The 15,832-nt window shown below is 47.4% G+C and overlaps 1 protein-coding gene and 1 long non-coding RNA gene across 2 annotated transcripts; both read right to left on the bottom strand.

The window, feature by feature from the left end:
* Window positions 1–5,174: 5,174 nt before the first annotated feature.
* Window positions 5,175–7,093, bottom strand: LOC120646136. The gene is made up of 2 exons (XR_005664291.1): window positions 6,563–7,093; window positions 5,175–5,382 (listed from the first exon to the last, which is right to left on the bottom strand). It is a non-coding gene; the product is annotated as an uncharacterized LOC120646136 (long non-coding RNA).
* An 827-nt stretch (window positions 7,094–7,920) lies between these two features.
* LOC120645392 lies at window positions 7,921–11,297 on the bottom strand. Its single transcript, XM_039922181.1, has 5 exons — window positions 11,079–11,297; window positions 10,298–10,397; window positions 8,776–9,156; window positions 8,579–8,648; window positions 7,921–8,222 (listed from the first exon to the last, which is right to left on the bottom strand). Exons 1-5 carry the CDS (start codon window positions 11,295–11,297, stop codon window positions 7,988–7,990), a joined length of 1,005 nt encoding a protein of 334 aa, XP_039778115.1. The 3' UTR covers window positions 7,921–7,987.
* Between the last annotated feature and the right edge of the window lie 4,535 nt (window positions 11,298–15,832).

The raw sequence follows: 15,832 nt of genomic DNA, 5'->3' as shown, positions 1-15,832 counted from the left end.
GGCGCCTGCGCCGACGCCATGGTTCCCCTGCTCCCGAATCGCCGGTCGCGAGCCCACGTGCGAGCTCCAAGGAGCTTCTGCGTGCGGCCGCCGGCGCCAAGAGGTCGGTTCTGGCTGAGTCTCCAGTGAGCCCGTGAGCTGCTGCTGGGCGGCAGCGCCCCTCGGCGAGCCGGCGGCTCTCCCTCCATGACCCGGCGGCGTCCCTCAGCGCTCCCTCCGCAAGCTGCTGCTCGACGGCGGCGTCCCTGGGCGGTCCGCCAGTGCTCCCTCCGAATGGGGTTCCAGTCGAGGCCATGGACCTCGCGCACGTGCTCCTCGGGGTTCTGCGCCGACGGGAGCGCGACGTCGAAGAGGCGCACAGAGCCGAGCGCGACGTCGAAGTGGCGCACAGAGCCGTCCCCGCCATCGAGGATTCCCTGTGCCGGCCAGGCCGGCCGGCGGGGAGGATAAGAAAGGTGATGACGCGTGGAACCCACATGTCAGTGAGTGTGGAGGGGAAGAGTTGTATAAATGGGTAGTTAGTCTGTTGGAGAGTACCATGAAATAGAGAGACAATGTTAGCTAAATAACTCTTGGAGATGCTCTTAGTCATCCCGAAACTTCAACTTATATCTAACATTAATTGTGGCTATATGTGGTAGCCAACCAGACACACTCTAAGGGTGCCGCGAGTTGAAGGGGTGCGCTACGTCCTTGGCAATGCGGCAGTACACCATATGGACATACGTGAAGTGTTCAATATGCACGTACAATGCTGAGATTCTGAAAGTTAACCGAATTTTTTTATCCCCTATTATTGCTCAGTATGAAAATTGAGTCGGGATGCACTCATCTAACAACTCGCTTGCAATACACAAGCAGAATGAAATGACACAAGCGACAATGATCAAATGAGGAAAGAACATGCCAACTATTAAGTTGTGGCCGTGCCGGATAAAAGTTCTTCTCACAAAATCGATCATATACACCCACAATAAAAGCAATAGTCCCTGCACAAAAGATAAGGATTATTAGGTTAGCATTCTGCTAGCTGGATATAAATCGATCATGATAAACGAACTCACAATAAGGAGCGGTAATTAAAAAGGTTAATGACTTAACTACATCTGACCCTAATTTTCTTTGTTGGTACGTATGCTTTACATCGATTAGCTCACACTGGAGTAGGGGATTCTTCTCTCCAACGATAGCACGTGCAAGTATTTTCAAAACTAAAATAAATTGTAATTCTTGAACAGACCATCAAATTCAAATTCTAATTGCGTAACTATATTTCTTTCGAAAAGATATTCAAAATAAGTTGTCACTTGCATATGTTTTTATAATATTTTTTAAAGACACGCGTAGAATTGAAAAATACCAACATAAACAAGTAAAAATGCTCAATTGATTTGCTAAAGTTGCCTATCACTTACCGTGCAATAAACGTTCACCTACCCAACACAAATTGTTGGTCATCATTCACTAATCACACCATCCAATCTATCATCTTAATATCAACATCAATATCCACTTAATTGAACTTAGACGAGTCAAGCAACATTTTGTAAAGCCACAAGCAATTTTTGCAAAAGTTATAAGCAAATTAGAATATACTAAAAGTTTTTTCTCACACAAAAAAGTATGGTGTCGGATCTTGTTTTAAAGCTCTAATTGAAACAAGCACAACGGTGTCACCAGATATTGATTTGGACGCTCAATTTTGAAAGTATGGTGTTTTCTATGTTTGAAATTGTGTGCATACATATGCATATCTGTTCTCTTTCTTCTTCTCACATACATGTAAGTGCTGATATCATCATGCCTGATTTTCTCTACATAAAAAGAAGACGGTTCTACGAACTATTATAATACGGCCGGCCGCAAATTAACAGCATCCATTAAAAAGAACACGAATTATATGGCAAACTGATGCAATCTAGAGAAGCTGCCGAACACATCGCCGCATACCAATTATTGGATGGCAAATTCAATCCAGTGCTGGATTGAATGTGCGCTACTTACCAAAGATCCTAGATTTGGTAGAACTGTAAGGGGACTCAACCAAGCGTGGGTACGTACCCGAATGATGCACTTGAAGGACCTAGCAGCGGCCCTGTCCGACATGGAGTGCCCCGTCGCCTCCCTCTCGGCATCCGCGAGCTCGTGACGAGGCCCGGCGATCGTCTCCGCCTCGGAGTGGCAGGCGCAGCCGCAGCAACTCGTCGTCGACGAGATTCGTTGGGCCGAGGGTCGAGCGTTGTTGCCACGGTGCATCCCTAGCTAATGCGACGTCTTCCTCGAATAATCTGTAGAATTTCCGTGCATCTAAAGCCCTCCGGACTCCCTATATATTCGATCCCTGATTCGCTGGAGGGGAGGGAAAGAGAATCGTGCAACACCTGGTTGGTAATGGTATTCGTGATCGGCTCGATCTGGGCTGGGCTGGCTTAGTGGCCCAAAAACTGGTTGGTAAAAGCGCTGGCGGCCTGCCTGCTGCTTCCACCTGCCAGCGGCCCACGCCAGCGACATAGGAGAGACAGGGGTGGTATTAGGTCATGGCCCTAGTGGTCACTTCACAATCCAACTTCCCTCTTTATGGTTTTTAAATTTAAAATTGTATAAGATTAGAGCCCAGCCCTTTTAGAATTCGGCTCTTAAATTATCTGCGCCAAATTTGACGGTCCTTTACCACCCCTAAGTAGAGACGTTTTCTATACCACTTTTACCAAGCGCATATAAGACAATCATAAATAAAGCCCATTAAGATCCATTAACACTAGTCTTCGGCTCGTGTAACTTTTTTCCACCTTCTCTGGTGGCGGCGGCGGCGGCGGGGAAGAGAGAAGGTGAGAAAGAAAGTTAGAGTTTGGTGTGAATCTAAAGATTATGATTGTTTGCACGAATCTCAAACAGAGAAAGGTAGAGAAGAAAAAAAATCTTTCAAAAAATATATAGAATTTCCGGGAAGGCTTGGCCCTCCTCTTGCCAATTATAAAAATAAAAGTTTAAAATTGCAACTAGCGCTTCCTTTTTCAATGGATATTATCATCGTCATGAGCTGATGTATTTGGATGCAGCGAAATAATTTCATGTTCAGAAATATCCAACCTTTAGTGCCTTCAACACTTTATTATAGAATTTGCCTTAGTTATACTAAGAGCAAAAAATAGGAATAAAGCACTTATGTCTTCATGGCTAGAAGCCCTCGTGTAATTTCTCAGATTTTTTTTCTTTCTTTGTTTCCTATCTGAATAAGACTTGGTTCTTCTCCCATTTTAATATAATTAATCAGTAGGGGGTCCGAGCCCTTCTGTTTCTTCAAGAAAAAAATATAAAATGGGCAGGTAGTCCGGCGAGATCGATCCATGAAGGGGCCAATAAACCAAACGGGCCTCATGAGCACATCCACGTATTGTGTAAATAAATACGGCCCTGATGGGGAACGTTGTGTTGTCGGGAACGATGATGAGCTTGCATTGCATTGCGTTTGTACTGGGCTGAAGCCAAAGCCCAGGGCCCACCACCGTCCCGTGCAACTCCTATATTCCACCCACATACTCCGTACATGATACATCCAACTCGCACGCGGCACGCCTCCTTGGGGGTGAAAAAAAAAAGAATCCTGTAGGCGCACGAGCAACAGGCGACGCCCGCCGTCTCGCCGATGACGAGTTGCCAGGCGTGCGGCGCCACAGCCGCCGGCGGCGAGGCGCCGGCGCGGGACAATGCCAAGGAGGCCTTCGAGGAGCTCCAGAAGAGGATCGCCCAAAGGATTGCCAAGTTCGTCGGCCGGGTACGTACGTGCACAACCTAGCTAGATCAGCCAGCGTGGAGCGACAGATTTTTTTTCTCTCTCTCGAACGAAAGGACTAGGGCACACTCTTTGCCGCAACTAAGTGTGGTAAATAATTTGGTTGCCACACTTTTTCTTGTCTTACAGAATCTTGCCATACTTTTAGTTTCTATGACATGTGGAGCCCAAAAAGAATCTTACCTAAACTTAGTTACCAACCATATACCTACCGATTTGGTCAAACTTGCTTAAGATTAGATGTGGCAAAATATGGCTAGCAACCAAACACTCCTTAAAATTGCCAATTGGAATGGAGGGAGCATATATGAAATATGAATCTTGAAACACTGTTTTTTTCTTTTGCTGCAGGCAGTGCTGCTCTTGCTCTTGTTGTACTTGTACGACTCCATGAGGAGATACGTGACTAGCAGCATCGACGAAGATTTATGGTTCTGCAAGTTTGTAGTGATTACTGTGGCCGTGCCTATGGCTGATGTCTTCATCATTCTGGCGAGCTTGCTCTTGGATTAGACTCCTTTGCATTGGTATTGCTCTGGGTACAGTTACAAATGGGGTTTCCAATATTGTTTCTCACATTTTTTCTAGTCCCCTTTGAAACCAACAAAATCCGATACTTTTTTTATCAAATGCTTGGTGTACTTTGAATTTTTTAAATATTTGAGAAGGTTACCAACAATACTTGCACACAGATGGTTTTGACAACTTGATCCATAGTGGATAAGTCATTGCTTCTAACTCCAAACACGTGATAGATTTTTTTTTAAAAAAATTCTATGCGGGGGTGGACACCGTATGTCAGAGGGAAGAAAAAGAAGAAAAAATCTGAGCATTGTTGGCCAGCTACCGCAAGCTCTCTTTTTCGGCCTTCCTGTACTTCAGACAGTGTGTGATTTCCTGACAAGTTCACATCCGTGAGCCAGTGAGCTCATTGCTAAGATGCTGGCTGATCAAGTAAACAATAATTCCAGGTACACGCTAACTATCGATTCAGACTTCAGTAGCTAGATAGAACAGAACTGATATAGGTTTGCAAGACAACCAGATCGAAGTATAAGCAGAAACTCAACTGACGATTTGATTCACTGTTCAAGTCAACCGTACCATCCATGCATCCTGTCAGTGTCAGACTATCTAGTCGATCGGAAATCCGATCTGCCGACCAGACAACAATCGCCCATACGGCACGACCACCATTCAGGCTAATCTGGAAATATAGTGCCGCGCCACCACATATATTACGGCCAAAGAACTGTTTGTTTGTAACTTTTAAGGAAAAACATTAGGTAGCGTACAGATAATGAGTTTGTTGTGTGATTGCTGACACTAGAAGCACAATAATAATAGGAAACCAAGGCGCAAAAAATCAAACTAGGGTGACTTTGCACAATACTTGGCTTGCTGCATCATTCACATGTACTCAACGTACGTGGAATTATTGGCGGCATACATTCATCCAAGCTACCCATCAACATGCAAAAGAACACCGACACAGCTACAGCAAGAATACCCAAATGGCAATACGGTGTGGGTGGCCGCATATCTTCTCATTAAATCAACCAAATACTGCCACAGTCACACGATCAATCCTGCAAATCATGCAAAAGTTTCAGTTAGAATTTTGCTTAATATCAACCAAAAGATTATAGAGGCAATCTAAATATGAGTTGAACCACAGGAAAAACCACATAGATAGAACTAAAGGAAGACATGAAAATCTCAGTAAGACAATCAATAACTTCAAAATTAAACATGCAAAAGTTCACTACTACGAAAAAGATTTGTAGAGCCAGTTGAAAACGCATTTTCATGGGCGGGTGTGGTACCCGCCCCTGCTTCGCGCAACTAAAAGTGGTGTTTGTAGGGGCAAAAAACTCATTTCCAAGGGCAAGAGAGGGCATGACCCTAAACTCTTTATATATGGGAACATATCAGATGCAAACCAACCTCTCCGTGCAAACTATGAAAACTTCAATCTAGGCCATCAGATCAACATTCGAGGGGAGGGGCGCAAAGAGGTGGGAGGGAGGATTTGCAAAAGTGTGATTACCCAATCCAAGGGCTGGTCTAGATTGTAAAATTAGCCAATCTCACATTCCCCTTGGATGTTGATCCAATGACTCAGATTAAAGTTTCCATAGTTTGCACGGAGAGGTTGATTTGCACCTGATACGTTCCCGCCAAAAAAAAGGGGCGTTCCTCCAGATTGTTTAATGGTTAGATAGTTTATAGTTTAGACAAGTAGGTTAGGAGAGTTTCCACAGTGTTATAGCCTATACCAAAGAGTCTAAACATGATATTAGCTTTTTATCCTCTCTACTTCAAAACCATGTACAGAGAGAGGTATACCATTGTATTTGTCCTATACAAACAATAGGAAAGTGTTTGTAGTGACTTTTTTTGAAAAAGAACGATAAGCCTCATATATACATACAAAGGCATGAACTGTTAGAATTCGCTATTTTTTTAAAAAGAGAGAGAGAGAGAGAGAGAGAGAGAGAGAGAGAGAGAGAGAGAGAGAGAGAGAGAGAGAGAGAGAGAGAGAGAGAGAGAGAGAGAGAGAGAGAGAGAGAGTCAAATCTGTCATCACCAAAACATGGGAAATCACTGGCAAGTGGCAACATCCAGGTCAACATTTGAAATTCCAAACAGAGAAGAAGAACGGTACTTCTCATACGCTAGACAGCCTTCCTTGAAAACTCTTGTCAACGAGAAAATATCGGAACGATTTTCGCGGATAATAAGGAGGGGTTCGGACGATCGACTTACCCGGAAAATACACTTGACGATGGCCTTGGCGGTGGCTTTCCCAATCTCCACATCCTGCGCATCCAATAGGGCAGCCCTGGTGGCCTCCGTCATGGCGTCCGACGGCGCCACACGGTGTGACGCTGGCCGCGTCCCTCAAGCAACGGCGGGTCCAGCTCCGCCCTGAGGGCCTCGCCGCCGCGGCCGCAAGCGCAGCCGGACACGCCGCGCAGCGCACAACTAGCTAAAACTGATTTTAGCTAGCTAGTTGTGTACCGAAGGTGAAAAATATGTTGGTTTAGAAATTCAGCGGTTAAGTAAACAGTTTTATATTTAGAGGGTTACTAGCTACCGATACGTTGCTACGGCTAATACAAATATTACCCATGCCTATATACACTACTAAAAAAAGATTTATAGCAACACCTTATTTTGTTTTCAAGAGCAGATCAAAAAGTAACCCGTTTTTACAAATGGTGAGTGGTCACTGTAGCATTTGACCAGCCGCTGAAAATATATTTTTAGGAGCGGGTCACCCGCCCCTACAAATGAGCCACATTTTCAGGGGCGGCTGATGGCATCACCCGCCCCTAAAAACAGCATTTTTAGGGGGTGGATGATGCCATCACCCGCCCCTAAAAATAGTGGCATTTTTAGGGTGTGGGTGATGGCATGACCCTCCACTAAAAATGGTGTCATGTAAAAAAATTCATAACTTTTTCATACGATCTCGGATGAAGTCAAATTTTATATTAAAACTGTAGAGCTTGACGAGATCTACAACTTTATAGTTGATAAAATTTTCATTTAAGATCATTTAATGGTCGAAAAAGTTATTATAAGTTCTCAAGTTTCAAAATCTACAAGTTTTGTGTTTTGAAACAAACTTAGATATAGAGTGTAGAGTAGTTTCATATCAAAGTTTTTGTGGTAAGATTTAGAATTTTAAAATTTATAGTCAGATCTTAATAACCTCTAAGGGAGCGTTGAAGAGGATTACCAGTGGCAATGCACAGCAAGGGGCGAGGTAGGAGTTGCTGGAGTCAGGAAGGCTGATGCATTGGGGGTATGTTATTATTTGGAATTCATGAATGATTCCTACTTTTAGTGAATCGTTCTTGTTTGTTTGTTTGTTTGTTGACAAGGTTTTGCATGGTGTGTCAATACTTTTGAACCATCATTTTTTTATTGGTTACGATGATACAACACAGATATTGACGTATTTGTTCGGTGGTAATGGCTTAAGTTCTGGTGACGATTGGAGTTACCTTTTGATGATTGGTTTGCAGGAAACGGCTCTTCACCATGATCAATAACCTTCCCACAGTATATGAGGTTGTCACAGGAACCGCCAAGAAAGAGCCCAAAGACAAACCCCCTAAAAACAGCAATAAGAGTAACAAAACTGGCGCGAAGGTATGAAGTTTCAATTGCACTGTCATCATTTTACATGACAAGTAGCCACCTCCAAAGGAAGAAGAGGAGAGTGAAGGGGAGGATGGGGAACCACAGGAAGGCCATGAGAGCGCGCTGTGCGGCGCATGCAGCCAAAGTTACGACGACTTCTGGACCTGCTGTGACCTGTGTGAGAAATGTTTCCATGGCAAGTGCATGAAGATTACCCCAGCCAAAGCTGAACACATCAGGCAGTACAAGTGCCCCTCCTGCACAGGCAGCAAGACTGCAAGAGGGCCAAGGCTTGAGTCAAGGAAACCCGAATGGCCAACAATGCTTGATAGAAATAATTAATGAATTGGCAAAGATATCCTTTTTGTATGCAGAAATAAACAACATTCAAAATTTTTACCTCAACATGAATTAATCAACTATCCAGGATGCAGCACAAGGGGCAAATTAAAATTCCGGCTATGGTACAAAATCGCCCTGCTCGCCACGCAGCAAAAAGGGGCAAAAGAAAACCCTGCTACGATTCGAAATCCCTCTAATCCAATGAAATTGCACTCAGAGCAGAGCACGAGATGTACGCACATGAATAAAACCAAAAGAGAAACAAAAAAGGAGAAGTGGGGCACCGACATGGATTCACGGGCGGGCGCCTCGTCGAGCTTGAACTTGTTGACGAGCGGCATCGCCTCCTTCTCCATCGCTGCAACGAAACCCGAGCAAAAAAGCAATCAGCCGCGGAGTGAGCGAAACGAGGAAGGGACTGAGCCGTAGGAAATGGAAGGGGACGGAGGGTGGGCGGGGACTCGAATCCCCATGACGTTGAGAACCTTGGAGATCGTGTCGGCCCCGGAAGCGGCGGCGGCCCGCTGCTCGGACGACGGTGGAGCAGGAGGGTGCCGGCGACGGCGCCGCGCAGTGCGGGCCAACCAGCGCCTGCGCGTGGTGGAGCGCCTTGACCGCCGCGCCCGCGCCGCAGGGGGGCGTGAAGGCCGCGACCGCGTGGTGGAGCGGCTTGGCCGCCGAGCCTGCGCCGCAGGGGGGCCGCGCCGCCTTCGCCGGGAGGGAGCTTGCCCGCGGTGGCCTTGACGGCGAAGGACAAGGAGAAGCCGGAGAGCGGGACCAGGCCGGACCACCCGAGAGGTCGGAAGGGGCCCCGGCTGCCGCTCGCGCCAGGCCCGGTCGCGAAGGGCCCCGGCCGCCGCATGCCCCTGATCACGAGGGGCATGCTGCGAGGGCGGTGCTGCGGCCTGCAGATGGGAGACCCGGAAGGAAAGGAGAGGGTGCCGGCAGCGTGATTGACGGGCGGGATTGGGTGGGTATGCGCGGGCGGGTAGATGCCCCTCATGGTGAAAAAAAAAAACACGCCAAACCATGGGAAGCATTTTAGAAAGATAGTTTTTTCCATCATCTTCTAGATTTCGATGTCGAGGTTCCTTCTAGGTGGGGACAACGAGAGGGAATGTGAGATGGTAGGAAATTTTCAAGTGGAAGATGACTTTAAAAGCTTTCGTTCCTTATAGTATATATATAGATATAGAATCATCTTCTGGATTTTGATGTCGAGGTTCCTTCTAGGTGGGGACGACGAGAGGGAATGTGAGATGCGGGTAGGAAATTTTCAGGTGAAAGATGACTTTAAAAGTTTTTGTTCCTTATAGTATAGATAGATAGATATATGTTCATAAGTTGATTGGTTTGGTTACCAAACCAAATAACGACAACATGCGAAGGTGAGGCAGTGGCGAAGCTACCCATTAGCATTAGGGTCACAAGACCCCGATAAAAATTCAGAATTCTATAGAACTCTACAGCGAATACTAATAGAAGACCCCGTTGCATAAACATGAAGACCCCGGTGACATTTGTGACTGGCTTCGCCCCTGAGGTGAGGCATACATTTTCTTGCCTCAGATTCAAGCAAACACCGGTCTTCCATAGCTCTAAGCAGATTAGGACAAGCTGATGAGAGTAAAGAAATTAATTAAGGTAATCACAATATGCAAAGCTTTAAGTTCCGTTCACAAGTCAGAACTTGCACTCAAGACTTCGCGCCACAAATTGTTTTTCCAACTTTAGACATATCTTCTTAAACTTTGTTTGTCTCATACATAATAAGGTTAACCTCTTCTTCAATTCTCTCTCTGAAGTACAAGGAAAAAGGAACGATATCTGATTCCACTACAAGCACAGATATAGGAAACGAAGGCCCGTCAAATCAATAAACAAGAGTGTGGCTCTGTACGCAGCACTTGCTCTGCAACTTTCAAGCTGGACTTTTTGGCGGCACACATTTCTCCAAGCACCCCAACAAAACGCAAAAGATCATAGACACAGCTAGAGCAAGAATACCCAAAGGACATATAGTGAAAACTAATTCTTCTACACTGTGGGTGGCCACGTATCTTCTCATTAAGTCGATCAAATATACCCACAGCAAGGCAATCAATCCCTGCAAATTAAACCAAGCATAAGTTTCGGTAAAGATATTTCTTTTTATACCAGCCAAAAAAATGAGAGACAGGCAAAACATGAGTGACTATGAACTACTGGAAAAATCATATAGGACTAAATGGTGAGTGCAGGAGTGTTATTTGTATGCATTTTGCTTTCTATCAACCAAAAAGTTGTATCGGCAACCAAAATATGACTAATATCTATATCTATTACTAAAGCGAATAAGGTTTCCACCCAATTTTTTGGTTTGGTTGTTTGGTTTAGTCCGTTTGTGTTATTGACAGGTGGGCCTTAGTCCATTCCGTATGCGAGTCGGATCAACCCCCTCCGTCTACCACTTGATCACATAGATTCCTACAAATTAACACATGAGCACCAATACATATTCGATACTTATACCAACTTTGTCCGTAGCAACGCACGGGCATAATTGCCTAGTATCACTAAATGGACTATCATGAAAAATCATATTAAGTAGCTAGCTAGCTGTAGGAAAACATCCTCTCAACTTTGTCACAATTATTTTCTTTTCATGGGCATCGGACTAGGCACAACTGCTAAAATCAGTAAATCAATAACAATGTCAAGGTGAATGAACCTTTTTTCCTCGGATGTTGAGATAGATCGATGAGATTCCATCAGCTCCGCATCGATAAGATCGGGGTTTGGGACGTACCCGGAAAACACACTTCATGCCCTTCCAGGCGGCCTTCTCGATCTCCACTTCCTGGGCATCCAACAAGGCAGCCCTGACGGACTCCGTCATGGCGGCGGCCGTCATCGCTGGCGCCACGGTGTGGTCCTGGCCACGTCGTCTCTCGAGGTCAAGCAGCGGCGCGTGAAGCTCCTCCGCGGGGACCTCACCGCCTGCGCCGCAAGTGCAGCCGCGCTGCATGGCTGGTTCGAGCGACGGCGGCGGCGACGAAGATTGCGGGAGGTTTGGCGAATTATTTTTCTTTTCTTTTTTTATTAGTTGGAGTTGGAGGGCGCGTTCGAGTAGAGTTGTAGTGGGCTAAGGGCTCTTGGCCCATTACAATTTACTGGCCAGGCCGTTATCTCTACTACTGGTCCAACAATACCTACTAGATTTTATCTCTTTTTGTATCCATAAGTTCATAGTGGTCCTGGATGATTTGTCTTTAAGAGTCAAGTTGGTATTCATGCTTCAGGGGTTTCAAAACTATGTAGCCTTCTCAAGATTTTATATGAAGCTTGATGGCCATATTCTTGTAATCTGGTATTTGATGGAATTGAGCAATAAGACAATCAGTTCACAGCATCTCTTATTTATGGGAAGTAGCCTGCATTTAGCAATAGCATGCCTTACTTCTACGTGTAATTATCAGTTTTATCACTGTGTCTGCATTGAAGGATAGCATATCTTCTGCCTAAGTGATTGACAGTTTTTATCAACTTTCTAAAGCTTTTCTTTTTACTGATGGGTCAGTGAGCAAATCTGATTAGCTGTGTCATGCTCAGTTACGTGTGGACGAGGGCAGCACATTCAGACTTCATCAACATGTTAGTTTGGTTCGGAGATTGAGTTAGTTTAGAGATTTGGTTGGTTACAATCGATAGAGTTTGTTTAGGATTGTTAAAGGAGTTAATCAAAAGGAGCCTGGTACAACCGTTCAGTTCCTTGTGTTCTGCCATTTCATCGGTACAAGATACGCCCTCACCACTACTTATCCATGATGTGCTGTGACAAACTGAATGTTGCCCTGCTTGCTTATTTTGATTAAGGTGTCTTTCTACCAGCTAAATTATTGTTCATGGTAGATCTCAAGTTGTATTTGGCTACTAGCTAAATTATTCTGCCAGCAATCTACATGGACATCTCAAGTTATTTGATTTTTGCATAATGGAGTATTTTGCTACTGGTTATATATCTTGATGTTTTATACTTTGCACTCCATTTCTATGAGTGAAAGAGTCAAATTGATATGTACGCAGGTGGTGGCTCTGAAAGAATGCGTGCCTAGGCTGGGAGATTCAATTTGTTCATATGCTCATAGTACAAAGCTGAATAGTCGTATGCTCATTGTAGGAGAGAATAGAGATGCGTAATTGATGGACTGTATTAGCCTGAGCCATAGGGCTGAATATATAGGGGTACATGACTTGGAGGGCAAGAAGCCTCTCCTACAGATATGGTAGGATACGGATACAATCCTAATCTACCTAATATAGAGATATCCCTAATATACTCTAACATCCCCCCGCAGTCACAGCGGGAGCATCGCAGACGGTGAGACTGGAGAGAAGTCCATAAACTGACATCCCCCGCAGTCACAACGGTCAGTGCGCCGCAGATACTGTGGCTGGAGTGGAAAACCACAAGGTTGCTCAAGCAGATGATAGCCCTTTGTGCCGATGTCGAGGTAGCCGAGGTGAGGACGAGTAGCCATGGTCGATGATGCCGTACGTAGAGTAGCCGTGGTCGACGTAGCTATGTCGAGGTTGTCGAAGACAAGGCAGCCGCACATGAAGCCGCGGGCGCACGAGGAGGCGCCATGGTGGTGGCGTAATGGAGAAGACGCCGGAGACGAAAATGGCGACGCATCGAGGTAGTCGTAGAGGGAGCGATGCCGAAGTCGATGCAGTCAGGCCATCGGGCGACACATGCCCGAGTTTGCCAGGCTCGGGAACGCATCGGGGACAATGGGCACGCACCGGTGTTGCCAATACCGAACGTGCAAGGGAGGATGCACAACCAGACGCCGTCGCCGAGGGGGACCAGCAGAGAAGGCATCCATGGCGGTCGCAGGCGCAGAAGAAGGTGAGGTAGAAGATGCCAACGCCTGCTGTTGCTGGAGTAGACGAAGTAGTCAGGGACGAGATGGCGACGCTGGCGACATGGTTGTGCTAGACGAAGCGAGGAGGTGAACCCAGATTTTCCAGCACAAGGCCGAATGATCCAGATGACGCGGCGGCGGCGCTCGAAAGAGACGGCGAAGAACTCATACAGCTTGACAAAGACCATGCGCGGGGCGCGCAGCGACGAGTTGACGACGAGGTCGGGATGTGGTCGACGGCGGAGAAGACCACGGGGTGACGCCACTGCTGCCCGAAGAGGCGACGCAGTGACAGCCCTCCGTGCTCGGTGAAGGGCGCGCTCGACGAGGACGGACGTCACGGAAGCCGGGTGGATCGCGCACATCGGCTGATCAGACCGAGTAGCGTGAGGCGAGACGACGGTGGGCGAAGTCGGTGAAGGCGTCCCGATCGGTGAAGGTCGACATGTGGACGAGGCGGCGATGTAGGCGGCGGCGCAAACGAGCGCCCCCTAGGGTGCCGGCCATCTCGCCATGCCGCAGGGTCGAAGAGGAAGAAGAAGCCGGTGAAGTCGACGCCGACGTCGAGGTAGAGGCGCGAAGTCGACGGGCGGTGGGCGACGCAATCCCGATATCTGATCGGGCAAAAGAAAAAAAATGATACAGCAGCAGCTTGTGTAGTACCTCAGGTGCACGTAGCAGAACCCCTCATCCTCTTATCTCTTGCCACCTCTCACGTCCACGGTCAAGAAGGCCATGGGAGAGAGGGAGAAGACAAAGAAAAGGGCTGAGCGTGCGGCGATGTGGAGGAGCGGGGCGGATCCGGTCCGGGGGCGAAGGCAAGGCGGGGCGGAGCCACACCGAGGCGGTTCCCGCTCGGCGCGGTGATGGATCCCGCTGGATCGGGCGGATCCCCGCCTGGATCTGTGGAGCGGCAGTGGACCGGCGGCGGATCCCGCCAGGGCGGACGGTGAGGCAGCGGCGCCCGACGGCGGAGGGACGAGGTGAAGCTGGACGCCGCCAGGGGGGTTCGTCGGCGACGAGCGTAAGCAGCACTCGGCAGCCCCTGCTGCCACCACGGCAGCACGGGTCGGAGGCGGGTGCTGCAAGAGGCCGCGACTGCCACCACGGCAGCGCGGGACGGTGGTGTCGTCGATGATTCCCTGTGGATGACGAGGTACTTCTCAATCTGCTGCTGCTTGACGCGATTTGGCGGCGGATTAAACTGATCCGCCGCGGAGAGGGGCGCTGCCCCCGGCGGAGGTCATGGGCGACCTCCCCGGGGGCGCGCTAGGAGGCCGTCGAGGGGGCGCTTTGGAGGTGCGCCGTGGAGGACGGCCGGCGGCGCGCGGAGGGTGGGGTGCGAGAGGGGCAGCGGAAGATTAGCCTAGGATCTCAAACTCTAATCTCGTGATACCATGTAGGAGAGAATAGAGATGCGTAATTGATGGATTGTATTAGCCTGAGCCTTGGGGCTGAATATATAGGGGTACATGACTTGGAGGATAAGAAGCCTCTCCTACAGATCTGGTAGGATACGGATACAATCCTAATCTACCTAATATAGAGATATCCTTAATATACTCTAACACTCATAGTCGAGTATTTTATCAAATTTGCAAGTGAATTCAGAGTATGTTTGTTAATTTCCCCAAAAAATCTTAAGTTGTCTGATTCATTCAGTATGAATTTTGGTTATTGTTCAGACAATTTTGGGTCTACCCTGTTTTGGAATTCATGCTGCTTGTTGTTTCAGTTCGAATTCATGTGGACCTATTTGAGTTTAGCTGGAATGCTGGACGCTTCAAAGGGGACCCTAGGAGAGCTGCCGCTGCGATGCAGATAAAGAAGCTCACTTGCAACGGTAACTAAACTATATCCAGAAGCTCACTTGCAGATAAAGAAGCTCACTTGTTTGAGTTTAGCTGGAATGCTGGACGCTTCAAAGGGGACCCTAGGGAGAGCTGCCGCTGCGATGCAGATAAAGAAGCTCACTTGCAGCGGTAACTGAACTATATCCAGGAGCATTTGAATGTTTAAATGTAGTTCGTGGTCAATGATGTGATAACATTGATGTTTGCTTTTGTACAAATGGAGCTGTCATTTTGGATGATGGGATCAGCTCACAGCATTGAGAAATGTTACAGCGTCCTTTGGATGATCTTGCATTGATATGCATCCATAAGAACATAAAAATGCTAATCAGTTGGACTCAGACGGCGCGGAGGACTCGGGCGGCGCGGGGCTCGAGCGGCGCAGTCACGGAATTAGCACGAGCAGAGGCAGAGGTCGGCGGCGCGGAGGACTCGACGATGGCAGGGCCGGATTTGCTCCCCCAAGCGATGGCCGCGTCTGCGTACTGCGGTGACATCTATGGCCAGTTCTACGACCTGATTGAGCTCTTCCGCATCGGCGGGACGCATCAGTTCCCCTGCCTCTTGTAGCCTCCCGTGACCTGTGCTGGGTTCCTGTCGATCTATTGATTTGTCAGGTGGTTCGATCTGGTTCTCTGGTGATTGTTAGTTCTTGATTTCAATAGATCCTGCCGGGGAACTGAGGTGCTTGGGCTTGGGGGGCGGAGCGCCTGTGATGAGCTTACTTATACTAAATGGATTGTTGAGCTGATTATTTCTTTGATACTTTTGCTTCATAGATC

This window comes from Panicum virgatum, chromosome 8K (assembly GCF_016808335.1).
Source record: "Panicum virgatum strain AP13 chromosome 8K, P.virgatum_v5, whole genome shotgun sequence".
NCBI lineage: Eukaryota > Viridiplantae > Streptophyta > Magnoliopsida > Poales > Poaceae > Panicum > Panicum virgatum.
The sequence above is the reverse complement of the archived record's forward strand: the minus strand, read 5'-3'. Positions and strand labels throughout refer to the sequence as shown.